The 21,757-nt window shown below is 36.5% G+C and overlaps 1 protein-coding gene across 1 annotated transcript in view; it reads left to right on the top strand.

Moving 5' to 3' along the window:
* LOC122812774 (TBC1 domain family member 24-like) overlaps positions 1 to 19,797 on the top strand; it is a 168,270-nt gene extending 148,473 nt beyond the window's left edge. The window contains exons 5-7 of the mRNA XM_044084847.1: positions 5,894 to 5,992; positions 7,835 to 8,066; positions 18,879 to 19,797. Coding sequence (XP_043940782.1) covers positions 5,894 to 5,992; positions 7,835 to 8,066; positions 18,879 to 19,033 — 486 coding nt within the window. The 3' untranslated portion in view covers positions 19,034 to 19,797. The remainder of the gene's footprint in view (positions 1 to 5,893; positions 5,993 to 7,834; positions 8,067 to 18,878) is intronic.
* Positions 19,798 to 21,757: the final 1,960 nt, after the last annotated feature.

A 21,757-nucleotide genomic window follows, 5' to 3' on the forward strand; every position in this document is an offset into this window, starting at 1 on the left:
AACTGTTGGCTTGTAAACTGCATGCCATTGTCAGAAATAACTTTGTGCGAACTACCATGCACTGCAAAATGATGCTTCATCTTAGTAATGACAGTAGCAAAACACAAGCCTCTTAGCTTCCCTTAAGGACTCCTTTCGAGCCTCTTGTAAAAACAGATCCAAAAACAAATGAAACAGAGTCCAAACTGGCCAAAATCGTTTATTATAAAATGTAAGCACTTTCAGGTTAAAATAGGTTTTTTAACCTGAAAGTGCTTACATTTTATAATAAAAGATTTCGGCCAGTTTGGACTCTGTTTCATTTGTTTTTGGATCAGTAGTGACAGTACTGGATGCTAGGTTAGGAAGCAGGTCAATCTCAAACCAATTACAGTAGGAGTCTACTAACACTAGATAATGTTGACCATTACACTCGAAAATATCAGTGGCTACTGTCGACCAAGGTAGTTCTGGAATCTGGTTAAGCTGAAGTGGTTCCTTCTGTTGATGTGGCTTTGTACTATTACACACAGAACAAGATAAAAGTGCTCTCTCAATGTCTTGTGACATAGAAGGCCAAAACACTAGACCTCTTACCCTTCTTTTAATAGAGTTGGTACCTGGGTGACCATGATGCAAGATAGTATTGTACTCTTGTTGCAAGGGCTTTGAAACAGTTACTTTTGGACCTTTCATAATGATACCTTTGTCAGACAAAATCTCATCTTTGTATGGAAAATAAGGTTGCACTTCTTGAGGTAAACTAGATTGCTTTGACAGCCATCCTTGATTGATAAAGTGGTTGAGCATTTGTAAAACTGGATCTGTGGCTGTGTGATCTCTCAGCTCATCAAGACGTGTGGAAGAAAAATGTCTCACTTCCATGAATTTAAAATCAAGGTTCTTATTTTCATGCTGTTCTGTGGTGTTTCTAGGCAATCTGGATAATGTATCAGCAAGATAAAGAAGTTTGTCTTTCTTGTAAACAAGATTGAAATTATACTTTTGCAATCTCAGCATCATACGTTGCAGTTTGGCTGGAGCTGAATGCATAGGTTTTCTCAAGATAGTGACTAGAGGTTGGTGGTCTGTTTTGATCTCGATAGGTCTACCATAAACATAATCATGGAACCTTGAACATGGAAACACAATTGCCAAAACCTCTTTCTCAATCTGGGCGTACTGCATTTCAGTTTGGGTAAGAGTTCTCGATGCACAGACAACAGGTTGATCCTCTTGTAGAATGACTGCACCTAGACCAAATTTCCAAGCATCACAGGAAAGTGTAACTAGCTTGTGAGCATCATAGTATCTGACAGTTAGTGGACTAGCAATTCTCTGTTTCAGGACATCAAATGCTCTTTGCTGTTGCTCTAACCAAGACCAGGATACATAGTTGGCTCAAGTCGGGAATGAACTTGCCTAGGTTGCTGACCATGCCAAGAAAACATTGCAGGGCTTGAACATAGTCTGGTGCTGGCATTTTGAGCATGACTGTTTGTTTTGAAGGGTCGGGTCGTAGGCATGTACTTGTAAATAAATGAACATAAGTAACTTCTTGTACCTTGAATTTGCATTTCTGTGGATTGAGCTTAAGATTCACTTGATGTGCACTTTCTAGAACTTTTCTGAGGTTTCTGTCATACTCTGCTTCATCACAACCTCCTACTAGTATGTCATCTACTATAATAGCAGAAGGATACCTCCATTGCTCATTGAAAGACTTCACTTGCAGAATTTATCCCAAATGACATTCTGAAAAATCTGTATCTGCCAGAGTACTGAACGTACTGAGCAATGATGATTTCTTGTCAAGCTGAATTTGCCAGAATTAACTCTTTGCATCTGGGACAGAAAAAATAGTGTCATTTGGCATCAAGGCTGTGACTTCTTCGACTGTGCGAATTGGATGATGATGTCTTTTTAGTGCCTTGTTCAGATCTTATGGGTCAGTACATATTCTGATGTAATCTGAGCTTTTCTTGTGAGCTACTACCATGGAAGATATCCATTCAGTTGGAGTTTCAACTGGACAAATCACAGCTTGTCGCACCATTTTATTTAACTCAGCTTTGGCTCTGTCCTGCATGGCTATTGGAACTTTACGTACTGGCCTGATAACTGGATCAATCACTGGATCTAACTTCATGGAGTACAGAGCTGGAAGTCTGCCTAGTTTGTCTTCGAAAAGATCAGCATAGGTAGAAAAAAATGTACTGGGCAAAATTAGAGTAGTGGTCATTTAAGCTAACATAGTGGACTTCCTTATTAAATGAAAGCAGTCCCATTTTCAAACTGTTTTTTAGCCCTAGTAATGACTGAACGTGCCTCTTGACCACATAGAATAACAAGTCATAGCTTCTTCCAACAGAGTAACATGAAAGCACTACTTAGCCTTCAGTTTGAATTTCTTCACCTCCATACGCAACAAGCTTCACACACGTTGCCAAATCAAGCCTTTCAATTTTACACACTATAGCAAATGCTTCTGCTGACATAACATTGCACTTGGAACCTGTATTAACTTTGAGCTCTGTGGGTTTGCCATTTATCCAAACAGTGCAAAATACTTCATTCTTTGCCATTAAATCTACTGCACTGACTGTTTCATGAAGCACTGACACACCATCAACATAAAAAGTAAGGCTGCCATTGTATAATTGATCAAGTCATTTCTTAAAATGTTCTCTTTTAATGAAAGAATGTGGGCCTTTTAATTTACAAAATCTTTTGAAGTGATTCCATTTATTGCATTTGTGGCATTGCTGACCAAAAGCTAAACAATTTTCCCTGTTAGATTCATGGCTTCTACCACAATTATAACAGTTGGCAATGAAACTAGGACGGGGCCCATGCTTTGAGTTTGCTGACTCACTCTTATGCTTCACTGAGACTGTGCGAACTCTGGAATCTGCTAGAAAGTTCTGGGGTTTACCAGTGAATGCTGCCGGGGCTACAGCTGCTGCCATGTGCTTTGGCCTGTTTCTTTTAATAACATGCTGCATACTATCAACATGAACTGTGTCACTGTGCCGTCTAGCTTCTCATTTGTAAGGATACTTGTGTGCTTTTCCGTAAGCTCATATAGCTGACAAATCTCAATGGGATTATTCAAAGTTAAATCTCTGTCGTGAAGCAAAATCTTTCTCACAGCATCATCTTTAATACCACACACAAGTCTGTTCTTTATCAACTCATCCCTTAAATCACCAAATCTGCATGTTTTAGCTTTATTTCTCAGGTTAGTTATATATGCTGCAAAAGTTTCGCCAGGCTTTTGATCCGTTGTGTAAAATAAATGCCTTTCCATTGGACCATTTGTCTGGGGGTTACACATTTCTCTAAATTTATGTTTTAAGCACTCTGGGTCCTCCCTTGACTCAGCCGGTACAGCAATATGATGGTCTTCCTCCTCTCCTGTATAAAGAGCAGGTGCATACACAAATGAACGCTCCCTTTCTATGGCTTCTGACCCAGCTAAATTAAGCAGAATAACTGTCTTTGTATGGTCATCTTTATCAGAAAATGCAGCCTGTATGAAAATGTCGTACTCTTGCTCAAACAATCTCCAGTTCTCAGCAGTATTACTGTCAAACACAAGTGCACTGGGTTTCAGAAATCCATCTGCCGTGCCCACAAAGTATATATAAACCCACTGAAAACATGGCCTTTGTAATTATGTATGAACAAACTGTTCTGTGAGCTTGTAATAACATTCAAATGCACAATAAACTCTTTGAAATATTGTACTTTGTGAAATATGCTCTGAAATGGCTGTATTCTGTGACAGATGCCCTGTAATGGCTGAGCTTTTGCAAAATAGCTTTACTGTAACACTGCACAAACATGCAAACACTTTTATACACTTCTGAAAACTCAGATGTCTTTACTTAATACAAAAAATACATGCTTTGTGAAAATGCGGTCAGGTTGTTTCCCCTTATTTTATTCATTTGATGCAATTCAGACTTTATTCAAACATTTTCCGTAGTAATTTGAATATTTTTATCACTATCATACATATCAGTTTAAGCGAAAATCATTCCGAACGTTCTGTATGCCCTGTTTCATATTATGAGAAAAGTGCCGAGCAAGTTTTAATACCTGAAATTCATTTCTGCAAAGTCTGCACATTTTAGGGATGATTCACTTATCTATATTCCTCCAGCTCTAAGCAAGTGCCTTTAGTCATTTTAGCCAAGCTGCCTTTAACTTCATGCCCCTTGGATATGCAGTTTCTGATCCAATGTCCTTTTAGACATGCTACTTCTGGCACCTTGTCCTTTAGACATGCCACTTCTGACACTGTGTCGCTTGTTCGCCTCTAACACATAAGACAAGCAGGTGGGGGGTTCTTTTAGATGCTTTAATACATAGAAACACATCAGGATGAAAAGCAGCATCATAAAGTGCAAATGAACTAGTTAACAGATAGACCTTACATACGTAGATGCTTACATCTCAACAGCTTACTAAAAAATAACAGTCTAGCTTGTACACGCTGAGTATTTATATACTTGTGCAAGCCCTTGGATAGTTTCTTAAAAGTACATACACACATACTGATCTACACTAGTGGTCTTAAAACTTCATTGATGAGCTCAATCACAATAATTGGCAAAGAATTATGATACCCAGGTAGTTTTCCAAAGCAACAATCCTTCATTCGTCAGAGACAGACGATCCTCAGTAACAAGAAATCATAAATATTTTAACAAACTAAATCCTAGTTAAGGAAAACACTACCTATCTATTTGCAACCCACATTCCAAAATCAGATAATAAGAAAAGCATAACATACACATAAAAATACTTTTAACTAAAATCACTTTCAGCTACCTAATGCAATGAAGCCTTCATCAGGTCTGTGACAACAACTAAAATCAAGAAAAAACACATAGCAATCTAATCATTAACATATTCTAACTAGAATACTATAAATATAAAAAATACATCTGTCTAATAATATTATCCAGTAAATATCCATCCGTGTGTATTAGTGTGATTAAAAACTAAGTAATTAACAAATCAGTAGTGTTTTCTTTCCTTAACTAGGATTTAGTTTGACCTAAGTGTGGGGGTGGGTACTTGTTCTAAAAATGCACTTTTATAGCCCTGTTTATCCAGTTTACGTTGAATAGGCTGGTTTAAAATTAAACAATATGTACATTTTCTACACCTACTTTTAAGTATATAACAGCTGATATATTTAACATTGTTAAAATATTTCTGATTTTTTTTGTTACTGAGGATCGCTTGTCTGTGATGAATAAAGACTTGTAGCTTTGGAACACTACCTGGGTTTCATGATTTTTTTGGAAATTATTGTGACTGAGCTCATCAATGAAGTTTTTAGACACTAGTTTCTTTGTTTTTTTGTTTTTTTCCTCAACACTCGTGATGGCAAGGTTGGAACTAGATAGATTCCTGTGCTTGTTCATGTTTTTATTTTTATAATAGCTAAGCAGTAAAGCAATTTTTGTTTTAATTTTTACTTCTTTATTAAATATTGACTGCCAGTCCTAATGTGCATTAATTAGTGGTTTACAGCTTGTGACATCTTTGCATGTTTTATTTGTTTACCTATGTGCTGGGTAAACTGATTTCTGGAGTCCTTGACTTTTGAATAATTTTCTCCCAATTATTGTGTATGTAATATTGTCCAGACCTCTTTCTTCTTCTGTATAAACATTTACATATCAGTAACATTCTGAATTAAGACATTAGATGTTAATTATGGAATATATTTTGCATTTCTGAATTGTTGCTTAGGCCTGTTTTGTTTTACCTGGGGCAGTATGAGTAATTTTTATTTCAATACAAGAAGTCTGTTTAAATTTATCTACAATTATTTCTCTGAGATTTATATCACATCTCTCAAATGAATAACATAGTCCTCATTGTCTCTTAACAGGTTTGTGGTGCATTTCTTCCCAGTGACTGGAAAGAGAGGAGAAAGATGGAAGGAGCAGGTTCAAATTTTTTCGGAACAGGAGAATGCTTTGTCTTCAGCGTAAGACTGCTGCATTTTAAACACTTCATTTGTTTACTGTAATGGATAAGGGATATAAACAGAGCAATCAAGGTGCCACTATACTTAAAAGACATGAAGGAAAGCAGTACACTATCTGCAGTCACAAAGATTATGTTTGATAAGTAGCTTTTGGAAAATGTATTTATTTCCATTTGAGGTATATTCTAATCCTAGAGGACTCACCCTTCACTTTATCATTAGCAAATCACTGGATATAAATAGCATTCCTAAAGCTAATATGAAGCCTAAGGCAAACTGTAAGCCCCCTTACAGACCCTATGTATAAGATTCATTTACAGCTCGAATGGTCATAATGTATTCATAAATGTGAATTACAGAATATCTTTCACTGTCATGGCTGTAATATAACAGAGCAACATGTTAATTATTTAAAATGGTACAATAGGGAATTGTGCAAACTGATATGTAAAAGACAATAATATTGCCATATTGTATGGCGTTTTTTTCATACTGAGTACAGTGTAAAGTGTGTCATGCAAAATAATATAAAATAGATAATACAGGCTGTAACATGAAAGGATAGTGGTATATCGCAAATCTAACCAAAGAAAGTATTATGAATTGCATACTGCATATTGTCAGGAAGTTGTAGTTAAAACAGCTTTAATCAGGATTAGAATGCCACTTCCCTAGCAAGACCGCCCTCTGTGTTTTGGCCACACCCAGAAATGGCAGTGACCCCAGACTAACTTGTCAGAAAGATTTGATGAGGCACTCTGTCAGGTCATTCCCAGGAATTCAGAAAGGCTTAACTTGATTTTGAAGCCTTAACTCTGAAGATTCCTGCAATGCATTAAGCCTTTCTGATTCAAAGGCCACTCTCTCACTATGGAATTCCCCTGGCTGTGGCCACTCTAAAAGCGGTCTTGCTCAGGAAGCTGCATGCTAATGCTGCAGTCTGGGGAAATGACTAAGGTTAATTAGCTTTGTGGTCTTCCCCAGAAATGACAGTGACTCTAGAATGACTTCTCAGAACAGTTCTATGAGTCACTCTGCCAAGTTTTATTTTTCTCTGAGAGGAAAAATTGAGCACTGTTAACCCATTCACACTTATGGGAGTAATCGTAACTCTTATCATGATCGCTACAGGTAAGTATAATCGAGCCATGGAGGTTTTGTATGTGTGTGTGTGCGTGCGTGCGTGCCTGTGCTACTGCGGTGCATGTACTAATAAGAACACTAGAATAGTCAGGTCTGACAATGCATTGTTTAATTCAGGGACATTTTAATGAATGATAATGAAGTGTTTCTCTGTGTGGCTTTACCATGTCTCTAAATTGGAGATTCTGTGTGTCACGCTAATTGACAATCCCAAGCTGGGTGAAGAGAATCTTTCTTAATTCCCCTTTATATGGAGTATTAGTCAAAAGTGTATCATTAAGGTGAATTCAGAAATCTATTCTTTTTTTAAGCTGGATTTTAAACACTGATATAAGTTAATACAAAGTATATATAAAAATTAAGAATAACGAATTTAAAAAAAACTGATTATGCACATATTATCAGGATTCTGTCTGGTGTGTCATTATATGTTTTTGATGAGTATTACAAAACAAAATCATGTTTAAGGCATAACCGTAAAACCATTGGAAGGTGAATCTGAGGCACTTGCAACTTCTTAGGTTTTAAAGTGTATTAATAGACCACGACTGAATTGAGACAGCTATATGATCTTTTGTCTTATTTAAAATTCTTCATAATCTTCTAATACTGGAAATTTAGTGTTTTGCTTGAGAAACTGTTTAGGAATTTGCTTCCAGAAACTGCACAGCCACTAACTGAAAGCTCTTACTTTTGTAGCTGCGCCCAGAAATGGAACGATTTGTGTGGGTGCTTGTTAAGAATCCCCATCTTACAAAACCTGAGAGTCTGATGTCTTCTTCAAGATCTCCATCACCCGCATCTTACCTGTCAGTGCCTGGTAGTGAAGCTTACGGGCAATCTCCATCATTCCTGTCACTAAAGAACTTTCAGCTGTCTTCCAAGTCTGCATCCATGTTCATGTCAGGAAGCAATGATGCTATCATTATCGGTAAGCTGGCTGGTGTGGTTAGATGAAAACTTGTGAGCGATAGTTTCCTAAAATAGTGTAAAATTAATATAATTAAAGTTTATAGCATTGTATATGGATGTGGTTACCTTGGTAATGATTTCAGAATAATCTTTAAATATTCAGTTTGTATCTGATTATATAAATGTTAATTAAAGTGTGAATGTAAATGCATTGCCCAGGAGTGTAGTTGCATAGGAGACATCGTGCTGTGTATGGTCAGTGAACATGTGCTTACTTAAATACTTACAACAACCACAAAGCATACTGCTGTGAAGGAATGACTATGGTAGGTGCAGTACGTAGGGAATATTTAAGACAATGATAACTTGAAAGCTTTAAAATAACAATTCTGTTTAATCTCTGAGCCACAGCTGTTATACAGGAGCATTAGTTTGGAAGTTGTATGATGATAGAGCCATTTATATTTCTGAAAAGTCTTAATGGTCAAATGGTCATCTATTTATTTATTCAGTCATTTGTTAGCAAGGTAGAATGGATCAGTCAGGAAAAATGCTTTAGCTTTGACCTAAGCAAGAAGGGAATAGAAATAGATTGCTTAGCCTTTTTCCTGTATTATATACACACTGCACAAACATCTAGAGATATTTTATACTTAAAAGTCCACCAAGGCACCAAAAATCACTAAGAAGTCCACAGGTACCCTGAATATGGAACGGAGACTCCACGCAATAGTGCAAAAACATGAGTTTATTCAGCAAGCAAGACAGACATTAATGCTGTACACACACTACGTTTTCATTTCAATTACTTCTTCAGATGTGGAACGAATCCTATCAGATTGCTTTTATAATGCCTCCAATACAAAAATTTCATCAATTAACTTCATTATTTTCTGTAACATACAAGCCTTCATTACCAGCACTGCCAAAAACACAAGCTTGAGAAATTAACCGGAGTTCTTCCTGTGAAATCAGAGCAAATATCGGCCATTTCCCTACATGCAGCATGATCAGAGATCTTCAGAACAAGAACTTGCACAGCAGGAGACAGATACTGCACATCATATAGAAGATGCAGTAGCTCAGCAATCCCCGAACTCTAATTAAATGGTTATAACTTTTTTCAGTATATACTCCATAAACACCTTGAAGGTGTTTATGGAGTATATACTGAAAAAAAGTTATAACCTTATCCTTAAAATAAGGTATCCAAAAATGACACAATTGGCTGTAATTTAGATTATTTTATGTATTATAAAAATAATCCACAATGTAGTAGCAGGCAACCAGCAACACAAACAAGTGAGATCCAAACCGATTTCACCCCTGGCGTCATCAGTGGAATAGTGCATCCCCTTGCTGAAAGAATTAAATAAGCCAATATTTAAAGTCACATCACATAATTTACATAAATAATCAAAATAACAGTTAGGTAAACCACATCCTTCATCCACAATAATATTACTCAACATTCTCTATGGCCCTAAAATATGCATTATTATTATTACACTAAATATATGTGTTTCAATACATCAAAACATTCAAATACATGACAATTTCCTACCCAAAACAGTGCATAAATAATAACAAAAACATTAATGCACACATTAGTGGATATTATTAACACACGTGTGTGTGTGTGTGTGTGTGTGTGTGTGTGTGTGTGTGTGTGTGTGTGTGTGTGTGTGTGTGTGTGTATATATATATATATATATATATATATATATATATATATGTATATGATATGGCTAAACATATGTATTATATACTAAAAAAAAGACCCAGCAAAGATAGAGTCTTCACTGCATAATACCTTAAACTTCCTATTGTGGAGGTCCATGAGATATATGTAATGAGCCCTTAAGGACATAGCAGTCTTATAGATGCAAGGCTTCTGAATGCCCTACTAGCTGTAGACATTCATGCCTAAACTATTTACATGAATGTTTCCAGTTAAGATAAGAAGAAGAACTAAGGAAGTGGACATATTTAGAGTTTTGTGTATGTGATGATGGATGTGGTGTGTACTTGAGTATCTTATAGTGGTTGCATTATGGTAAGTTTTTTTTTCTTAAGGAAAGGCATAGGGTTGGGGTTAGGGGTAGGGACAGTGTTAGGGTGAGCAGACATTAGTACATTTGTAAGGTGTTACAGGGGAACAAATCACCAACCCTATCCTATACCTTAAAAATAACATTTCCATAATACCGCCACTATTTAGAAAAAATTGGTCTAAAAGTAATGGTACGATTTTTTTAAGGAATCACAAAAGGAAAGTGTTTTCCTTTTGCAATATTTCATGCTTTTGCTATTTTTGCAAGTTGCTTTTTTAAATGAAAGCATCAGTTTTTTGTGCTGTGATGTGTGATTCAATCCTTTGTCATAAACCCATAAATATATATATATATATATATATATATATATACATACATACATACATACAGCACAAACATATGAATACATAGTTTAGTATCATAATTCGAACTGCACTCAGTCGAGTAGCATAACATCAAAACCTACGATACTGAAACTTGAATATCAATTTCTGGATGGCAAGTGCAGTTCAACAGGCACATTTTCAAAACAATGAATACCGAACATTGGGCTTTAACATGGTTCGAGATTGGGATGGAAAAACGTTTTAATTTTCGCCATTGTTTTTCGACGAAATAATGAATCGACTGAGTGCATTTCCAAATTTTGATAGTAAATTAATATGTATATATATATATATATATATATATATATATATACATACATATATATTTACACATACATATATATATATATATATATATATATATATATATATATATAAGTCTGTATATGTATATATATATATATATATATATATATATATATATATATATATATATATATAATACATATATATATATATATATATATATATATATATATATATATATATATATATATATATCTATATATATATATATATCTATATATATATATATATACATATATATATATATATATATATATATATATATATATATATATATATATATACATATATATATATATATATATATATATATATATATATATATGTGTGTGTGTGTGTGTGTGTGTCTGTATGTATGTGTGTATATGTGTGTATATGTGTGTATCAGGGCACCGGGAAGGATAAGAGAGGAGTGCAGAAGAATGTAAAATAAGGAAGATATAAAAAGGTATGAGATTGGGAAGAAATGCAAGAAAAAATGGAGGGGAGAAGATCCCCAGCAGGTGAAGGGTGGAGTAAGGAAAGAAAGAGGTGTGATGCTACAGACCAGAGAAGGGAGGAGCTTGAGGTGGAGGGAGGTACAATATGGAGTAGTTTTGTGATAGGTCCCCTTTGAAGGCCAGTGAGGAAACAATGAATCTCTAGAAGGACTCAGGCTCAGTGATTGTCTCTGAGTTTAGTGAGATGGTGGTAGACAATGCATGAAGACAGCAGAAAGCAGGTACTTTGGAATGAAAAGCTAGCAATGTGTATTAGAAACAAAGAGAAGGACATTATTGATGGATAAGGTGCTGAAAGTGCATTGACCATTTGGACAAAGTAAGACCAAGTTGCGCAGTGGGAAAACTAGTGGGTTATTGACTTACTGATGACGTTTCATCACTGCAATTTATTTTCTTGTATGTGCTAAAGGTGCAGTGGTTCCATGCTGTAGAAAGTGTTAAAGATGAAATGACAGAGGTGAGATATAGTCAAAGAAGTCAGGCAGGGATGTTGGGATAGACAGGTGTATTACAACCAAGAAAAATTTGCAGGCTCCAAAAAGGAAAGCATCAGTTTAATGTAGACAAGTACAAATAAAACCCCAGTTAGCACTTTTGTCTCACTTAAATTACATAGGGACTTCTTCAGACTGAAATAACTAGACAAATTCAGCTTTTAAATAGCATAAAAAAATTACATGATCTTTTTAAGTCACATGACCATAATAAAACATATATTCAAATACCATTGACTTAAAATCACACAAACACTTGGTCAAAAACACTATGCTAGTGTTTTAATCCTTTCCTTTTGAGATACATCAGAAACTCTTTTCTGTTATTCAGCCCTGGTGGAAAGCAGGCATTAAGCCTTACTTGCCAACAGTATTCAAGCCAGCCTAGCTCTTCCTCAATATTAATAATATTCAAACTGTTGGAGAGTGCTTTCCTTTTTGGAGCCTACAAATTTTTCTTGTTTTTTTGGACTTATTTTGTTTCTTGCTGCTTTTGAAGAGACAGGCTTTACTTTTATGTGATTAGATGAGGCTTTACTTTCATGTGATTAGATGAGGCAAATGTGCAGGTGTGCAATTTGTGTACTTTTATATCAAGACTTGGTGTACTTTAAAGGTTGTTATGCATGTACATAATGCCTGTCCATTCCAGAGAGTGGTCATAAGAATTTTTCTTTAAAGTAAACCTGGACTTTTAATGTGTGGGAGTTTATTGAAAGGGAGGGTCTATACTGGCATAACATACTTTTTCAAAATATAAAATATTTTGCTGTTTATTTGATGTAAAGTTATTGTAAACCATGATCTTATAACTGCAATTTTACATACAAGTTAGGGAAATGTCCCTGTATGATGCTGATGTTATGCTTGGGGAGGAGATGGAAGTACAGAATATAACAGACTGATAGTAGAGCTTACCTGTGACTGATGATGAAAACTCTCACTGGAGGATAAAAATATATCTGTCCATGCCCAAGTAGTACAGCTATAAATATGGAGAGGGAATTCCAAAAGGAATATAGAGACAGAAACTGTAAAGATGGCATGGAGTGAAGGATATGCAATAGGTAATAGATGTGGCGCAGGAGGCATTAAGAGATCATGACAAGGCTGAAGGTTTTTGTGATGGAAACAAATGGAATGGCAGAGGAAGACTTATGGAAAAAGCTTAGTTACAGAACATGTTGTAGAAGAAGGAGAAGACTTGAAGAGGTGGGGAAAGGGCTGGAGAGGAAATGATTTCTGACATGCAGGAAGAAGAGATTAGTTTTAAGAAGATAAAGGGACTTTTAAACTTAGAATCAATGAATACAAGCCCAGGAAGTACAGAATAAAATGGGACAGAAAAATTGCTGTCAAAAAAATAGCTGCATGGCTGTCAAAAGTGGAAATGAAGAGGAAACTGTCAGCATATACATTGAAGGATAGGAGGACACAGTAATGAGGAAAAAGACAGTAAAGACAGATGATGTGTGAAGATTGTAGAAATCAGAGCAGTTGTGGGAAGTATTCCGGTTATATTATCAGAGGCTGTAGGGCAGTAGGGGCAAGGAGGATGGGGGTTAAGTGGAAGGATACAGCTGAATGACCTTAGGCCACAATGGACAAGGAGCAGTTTTAGAAACTTAATTATGGGATGGAGTCAAGGGAGGTGATGAGAGCAATGAGGTATCTTAAAAGGGCACGGTGGTAGGCCCTAATGGATTCCTGCTAGGTTATTATTGCTATATAAATTAGTGGGTTGGGCTTAGTGGGAGAAATATTCTCTGGTCAGGATTTGCCGTGGTGTCAATATTAGAGGTATGAGGAGGATATGAGTAAGTACAGGCCGATCTCACATATGCTGATTCCAACGTTTGTGCCAGGATATTGGTGGGCAAGACTGAAAACGTATTTGCCATTTTTAGTTCAGGCCTTTACAGGTAGGGTTTGTGAAAGGGAGGTCATCCACAGAGCATTTCAAGGCACTAACTGAGTCTGCATAGACAGGAAAATAAGATAAAGTGTGTGTGAGTTTATCTCTGCTGGGGGTTAGAGGTAGTAATTTTGAAAGTAGGTTTGTTGAAGAACTTAATGCTAAGTACAGGCAGGTAGGGTTGTGTATGTCAGTAAATGTGGTAAATAGTGACAGAGTAGGGTTAGGAAAGGGGACTAGATTAAAGTGCCCTCTATTGCTGTCGCTACTAGTGATAAAGGTCTTGGCAAAGAGGTTGCAGATGGAGAAGAGGTTGTACGATATGAGCTGTACCTATCTTTTCCCAGTTATAAAATGTGCTACCTTTGGTGCGACCTGGGAGGTAGTATATATAGAGATTTGGAGTGCACATCAAACCCACACGTACATACTACCACTTATTTACATACAAGGATGTGATAGTGTGCACAACACTTGAGCAAATGATACTTGAGCTGATGCAACAGATTCAGGAGAAGCAGAAAATGGGGGAGGGGTGTAGACTATAAATATTAACAGATGATTGCATGCACAACATAGAGGGTTATGAGTGGGTCTCTAATCATAAACTCATTGTTACATTTGTATTAAACTTAAGCAGTAAATCTTGACATGCATTCTACTAGTTTACGATTACTGACCCAGTCATTGTTCTGTATAGTGCATGGAGATTTATCTGCTCCGTGAGCTACTAGTTACAGAGACAAAAGCTTGATGTGTTTTGCAAGCTTTCAGAGCCGGAACAGCACTTGGTGAGCTCCAAAGACAGCACCACACATCAGGGAAGTATTTTGAAACAAATTGAGAGACACGTTGTAGGCATGGACAGCAAGCAGAAACTGGCATTTGTTGGCCAGTATAGTTATTTTTTAGTATTTAATACTTAGTGTGAGACCTTATAAAGCACAGAGGGGGGTGTGTTCAACAATTGTGAAGTTCGGGTTTCATGCTACTGAAGCCCTTAACTAGTTTGCCTTTTTTCTCCAGTGTTGGAGTATATTCACAGCACTCCATGCACTACATCCCTGTTGCACCTAAGTATCTCTATAAAGTTCTAGCCTCACACTTCTAGTAATATTGTTTTTAAGGTTATCTTGCCAAAGGGTACATCACCATGGTTTCTTCTTCCTTCCTTTCTTTCCAATTTCAGTAAAGGAAAACCTCACCCTAACAATATTACTGCCATATAATAAACCAAGAAAATGCTACTGCTCTTCAACACACTACTCCCACGACACATTGGCAAGAAAGACAGTGCTAAATACAAATAGCATTTATATGTGACCTCTACTGTGTTTTTATGAATGAGTAGAATATGAATGTTTATATTTTGTGCACGGTCAAATTTCTGGTATAATGGTACCGTGAAATTTATATGAACTGTCAGCAAGGTACTGGATGAGGGAAAGTCAGTACATACATCTTTCCTTGACTTGGCCAAAGCTTTTGACACAATCCTCCACTCAGGCATCATCAAAAAGCTAACACAACTTGGCATAAATCCCTATCTCATCAGGTGGGAGGCCAGCTAGCTCACTGATAGGACTCACAAGGTCAAAATAGGTGCCACCACCTCCGACAGCAGACCTGTCACTAGTGGTGTTCCCCAGGGATCTGTCCTGGGACCCCTGTTGTTTGGCATCTACTCCTCATAGGTCCAGGCAAAGACAAAAGGCCTGTGGCTGACCAAGTTTGCAGACGACTGTAAGTTGGGTGCTGTTATTGACTCCCCAAATGATGTTAACATACTACAAGAGGGTCTCACAGCAACAAATGACTGGTGCCAAAGTCATGGCCTTAAGTTAAACAGAAAAAAATGTATTATCATACCATTTGGCAAAACACAGCCCCTAATGATTACCACATCAAGGGCAACCCCCTAAGCACACAACCTGTGGTGAGAGACCTGGGTACCTAGGTTGACAACAATCTCATATTTGACCATCATGTAGCAGCAGTGGTCAGAAAAGCCTTTTATTTGGTTCATCTCATAAGTAAAGGGATTGCATCCAGAAAAAAAAGGTTATTACCTCTCTGTACTCCTCCCTCATTAAGCCAATAATTGAGTACAACGTCTCGTTTGGTATGTACCTCTCCAAACACCTGCATCAACTGGAAAGGCCACAGAAATACCTCAGAAAGAGAATCCATGGCCTCCAACACCTGTCCTATGTGGACAGGCTCAAATGACTATCACTCTAGTTGGTATCGTACAGATTGCTCAGAAGTGATCTGTGTCTCGCCTACAAGGCAATCTCAGACCCTACCATACTAGAGATGCTCCATATCTGTAAGTCTAACTCCTCATGCATTACCCAATCAAAAGGCTTAAATCTAATATGTGACATTAACAAAACCTGCTGGAGAGACAGGTTTGTCTTCCAGGTGCTGCCCCATCTCTGGAATAGACACCTAATACACATCAAACAAAGTACCTTGCTGATCCTCTTCAAGCCCAACCTTGATGAGTGGATGGGCAACCACAAATTTGTCCTAGGGGTTCCACCTGTGTCCCTCACTGACAGAGTGACAAATGCTGATTGAGGTTTCTTTTTGGGGGATAAACTCTTGGCTAGGCTTGTAAGGGCCCCAGGGCCATTAGCCTAGTAATCTCCTATGATCCTATGGACTTTACTTATCTTCCTCACTCTGCTGTCTAATCATTTAAAAGGTGCTGTGCATCTGCCTTCACTCTACATAAAAGGTCCAATATCCTGCTTTGGTTCATTTCAAGCAAAGCTGGCCTGGAAGAGGGCACCCCAATATCTTACATGTACATTGTGACCATAGAAGGTCAAACAGTGAAGGCACATGTGCATGTTGTGGCCTGCAGAGATCAGGCTTTTCCTATTTACCTGCTTATGTCACTGGTCTCTGCATCACTTGGGTCATTTGTATGTTTGCAGTCCTGACCCTCTAGGTTGCTTTCTAGCCTTCCATGCACTATTACAGGTTATTCTGAGACTAATTTCTTCTGTTTGAGACTAATTTGTTTTGCCATATTGCTACTAGAAAGGAAGATATTTGACTGTGTTTTCCCTGGCCTATCCGCAGCCTGGAGTACTTCTGGTGTGGATAGGTTCCTTTTTTTTTAACATCAAGAGGTCATGTGCCTACAATTTAATGATATACAACTGTCAGTATTCATGAAATATTTGGTATATATTCCCAGCAGAAGATTGGTTGGAATATCAGGCTTCATTCTACTTTGATGTGCCAATTCTTGAGATCCAGATAACAAAAAACAATTTAAAAATCAACAGCAGAATTGAAGCTATGAGTGCTTTGTTAAGTCAAAGTATAACAGTACATCATTGGTCAGAACTTTGTCATAGAGACAAGAATTTGTATAATACACGTAGGGCTGATGTAACCATTGGTAACTACTGCAGTATACTCCACAATGTCCAGTGCGACACCCCAAGCACATGCTTACTGTACCTTAAAACCTTTGACTATAGTACTGAAAAATGTTTTCTCTGCAAGTCTGCCAATCTATGGGCCACTGAATAAAGCTGTGCAATTACTATATGATGAACACAAATCTTTTTCAACAGACATATACAAATTATCCCCAAGATTTTTTTTTTAACAAAACGGTTCTATCCTTATAGAAGTTTGAAGCTCTTGACCACGAGTCAGTTTTATAACAAATAAAATCCTGAAATCAAACACATACTTTAACATAAAAGAAGGTGAAAAGGAAACATTATACAGTTCTAATATCAGATTCTGATGTAGTAAATTAATATGGCTTATAATCAGACAAGTAAAACTTAAATTCTTCTACACATGCTGTCTTTACCACCAAACCACCCCCGTCTTTCTCTGAGCTAGAATTGCATTTTTATACTTTTTTTCTGATTGATGAGTGAATGAGCTATGACATATTTAGACTACATGTGTTTATTTATTGATTTGTGTTTAAGAATTTGCTTATTGTTTTGCCCCCTTCCAGCCAATCAGGTTGTACATAAATCTATTGTTATGTCACTCAGCTGTTAATATACATCAGCTTGGTCTATACTACAATCAATAATTTCCACCTTCCAATGAAAATAAATGCAGACAATCTGATAGAAAAATTACAAATTGTTTGGACTTTCCACTGGGGAACTTTAGAATTCTTAGAAAGCACTTTTCTTATTTTCTTCCAAAACTAATTTCCACTGTAACAAAAATAACTGGAAAATCTAGCATGCTTATTTCTACTCATTTGTACATTTTTCATAAAAGCTGACCTTTGTATTCTAATTTTTAAAATGTGTTAGAAAAAATTATATTTAGAACCAATATCTGCAGTTGCTTTGTTGCTTAGCTCCTGCACTTGACCTTGTAGATGCTATGTTGAAAATGTGGCATTTAAAAGTTAAAACAACACTGGCGTTACGAGTATTGTTTTACTTGTTTTTGAAAAAGCTTAGACTGTCATTTTGTACTACCGTTTTAAGTTGATTAAATTCCAATAATTTCAATGCTTCTTAACTTTTTAGCACCACATTTTTGACATATGATCTCCAAGTCCCCACCTCATAAAATATACAGCTGTTGTTCTGAAATTCTGTCTTAGAAACATGTTTTCAAACTTCCTACAAAATCACATTTTTAAACAAAATTGCTCAATAACAGTTATGCATTTCATGAAGACTATCATTGACTGTCAATGTAACAGGTCACAGTCTCTCTGTGAAGTGCACTGACCTCAGTCAACCTTACAATTAGCACCAACAAAGTGATTATCCTGAACAAAGTAGCCATTATTCCTTAAAGTCTGAAGAACCCATGGAAAATAATCCCATAAAAAGGTATTCTTACTTGTTTTAAATGTGGCTAGGTTCATATACTGCAGTACCTATGATATTGCATACTGCTTTGTTGAATAGTAATTGTTAATATCCATAAAATTTAAGAATATCACACATTGTCCTCCACATTAATATCCGTGACTAGGTTATGCTTAGCTCTAATGCAATGATCAGTATATCTAATGGCTGCATTCTGATGCCTCATGAATTACCTAATCACCATAGACTTTGACACTTACATAACTGCAACTGTAATGGCACAAGAAATTGTTATTAAAATGTGCATATATGCATAATCCATTTTTATATATATTTTTTTCTTTTTGAAGGTGGTGGAGGAGGCCAAGCACTCTACATCGATGGAGACCTCAACAAAGGAAGAACAGAACATTGTGACACCTTTGATAACCGTCCCCTTTGTAAGGAGAATTTCCAGATCCAGCATTTGGAAGTGTGGGGAATTCAAGGCTCAACACTTATATGAAAACAAAATAAGAGGCAAGAGATGCCTCAATAAATGAATGGACTGTACAGTCATCTATGTACCTGCTGGAGATTGCTTTAAGGTTATATTCGTAGTATAAGCCAAACTTTCCTAGTATGGTGTCATAGGCCACCTAAAATTCTGGCATGGAAAAATGACAGGGAGGAATGCAGGCCAAAGGAAACTGCACTCCAAACCAGCAATCCTACACTATGAACTCTTGCTAGGAAAAAGCCTAACCACAGGAGCTATTGCTTGGTATAACGGATAAAAGTAAAGAATACAGTAAACTGAAATATTTGTTCAAAGACCAGTTCCTAAATGGGAGGAAAGGTTCCATTCAAGTCTTTGTTAAACTAACTGTGACACTGTTTGGAAAAGGGCCCACAGCAGGTGACAGTTTTATGCACTATTCTCCAAACCTTCATTATATCCCGCCCAAATATCTCAAAAATATCAGTTCTACTCTGCTGTGCTGTGTGGTAGTACGGTTCAGAAATACTCATTTATAAATCATAAAATGCTTTCACAACACTTTGTGTAATTATGTCCTGTAAACTCCTACTTGTTATTAACAGAAGGGTCAGAAAAGACTGAATCCTATGCATTACCTTGATATATGATACTTCCATTTTACATGCATTTATGTTATTTCACTACAGTCTTTTAATTATGGGTATATTTCCAGAATAATACATCCCTGCATATATTGCAACTTTGTATACACACACATGTACATATGCTTAAACAGAAACACAGTTGCACACACACACACAATATACATATATATATATATATATATATATATATATATATATATATATATATATATATAGGATTTGTCTCTGCATGCATTTTGTTGTGTGCTGAAATGCTGGTGATTTTCGACAGAGGTTTGGTTGGCCGAATTATGCAACTGTCGAACTTCATCAGATCGAGTAACCATGGAGTTAGTATATTTAATTTCTAGGAGAATTCTAGGAGCCCCTATGCAAGGTGGGGGGCAAAGCCCCTCTCCCATGTAAAGGCTGTTTTTTTTTTTAATTTTAATTATGGTAATCACAAATGTAACATATAGGCTTATATTTACAATCATTTTTTTAGATGATTAAGCTGGCAGTAAATGGAAATTGACTATGAATTTGTCAATGTTTTGTGTTTCAAACAATCTTATTAGTGATATGTATAAAATTTAAACTATAGCAGATCATTTCAATAGGAGGTTACTTTCTAGCTTTGCGTGCAGACATGTAGAGACAGTATATTGACAGAAACAATTTCCCAATTCGATATACATTTAGCAACATTAGGACAGCCACAAATCCACTCTCTATCTAAATAAGCCTAAGATCACCTACCAGTGATGGAGCTCGGAGACTATACTGAATAACAGATGTCTGTTTAAGGATACTGGCTGTTGTGTCAATGGGTATATGACAGGCCCACATTCTCATTTAATCTCACTCAACCATATTGGCATGGAATGTTGCCACATGTACAAAATCCTTCATTTTTCAAGGAACGTTATGGACAGATATCTTCATAATGCCTTTAAGCACAATGTTGTAAATGATCTTCAGGGGCCATATGCATGCATTTCATGTTTTGTTTTAGTGAAGAGGAATGCTGGGTAATGAACATGCTGTCTATCCCAATCTTTCTCTCTCTCTATGTATATATATATATATATATATATATATATATATATATATATATATATATATATATATACCCTTCTCTGTTCACGTCTCTGAAGACTTAATCTAAGGCAGGGCTTGCATATCTTATATATAGTGGTATAACATTTTTGTAGTGCATGGAAAGTGGTGATTATTGTCTGATATCAAGAAAAAGACAAATAAGTGAAGTGCTACTATAGGGCAAGATCCAACTTTAACAAATGTTAAGCACTCCCTGCTTAACTTCTTAAGGTAAGGTCTCAAACTAGGCAGTCAAACCTGCCAATACTGACCAGCAAAGACAGCAGAAAACAAAAAGACAGATTTGTTTCTGTCTGCTGTCCATACAGAAAATGTGCCCCTTACTTTCTCTCACAACCTTAGAAAGTAGCTAAAATAATAGGATGCGGGTCCACCTGCATTTACTGACGGATACAAAGTCTGAAACTGATATGAATGTCATTGTTTATTGACTTCAGTCCTCAGTGATTTGTCCAAAAAAACAACTATTTTATGAGGAACAGAACAAACATATAAGGCAACAATCTGGACATTCTGAAAAAATGGAACATTTGAGAAGCATGGCAAGTGTAAACGTAAAGGACGTCTTGCACTGCTTTTCTGACCATGTTCGGTAAGTCGTTATGGTTTTGAAAGCCAGTAAAACACTTATCATTTGTTTTCTGTAACTAGTAGTACATGGAGCAGATGAAACTACATGCACTACAAAGAATTATGATTGGGTCTCTGATCACAACCTTTAATTATGTGATCTTGATATGGATACCAAGAGTCACCTCTCTTGCTTTGCTCTCAAGGTGAAATTCTTGGCATCTCAAATACATAATAAGCAACCTATGACCAGTGACATGATCATAACCTTCTGTATTGCAGCCATAATGTGCTTAAGTTGTCCCCTCTGCAAAGACACAAAGATCTCCCACTGTGACTGTAACATCCCTGGTTTTGCAACAAATTTTTTGAGTCAAATGGAGCAACCAAATTTGGGTATGTTATAGTGTCAGGAATGATTTGTGATAGACAG

The sequence above is a fragment of the Protopterus annectens genome, chromosome 10.part0 (assembly GCF_019279795.1).
Source record: "Protopterus annectens isolate FY-2018-M chromosome 10.part0, PAN1.0, whole genome shotgun sequence".
Classification (NCBI taxonomy): Eukaryota; Metazoa; Chordata; order Ceratodontiformes; family Protopteridae; genus Protopterus; species Protopterus annectens.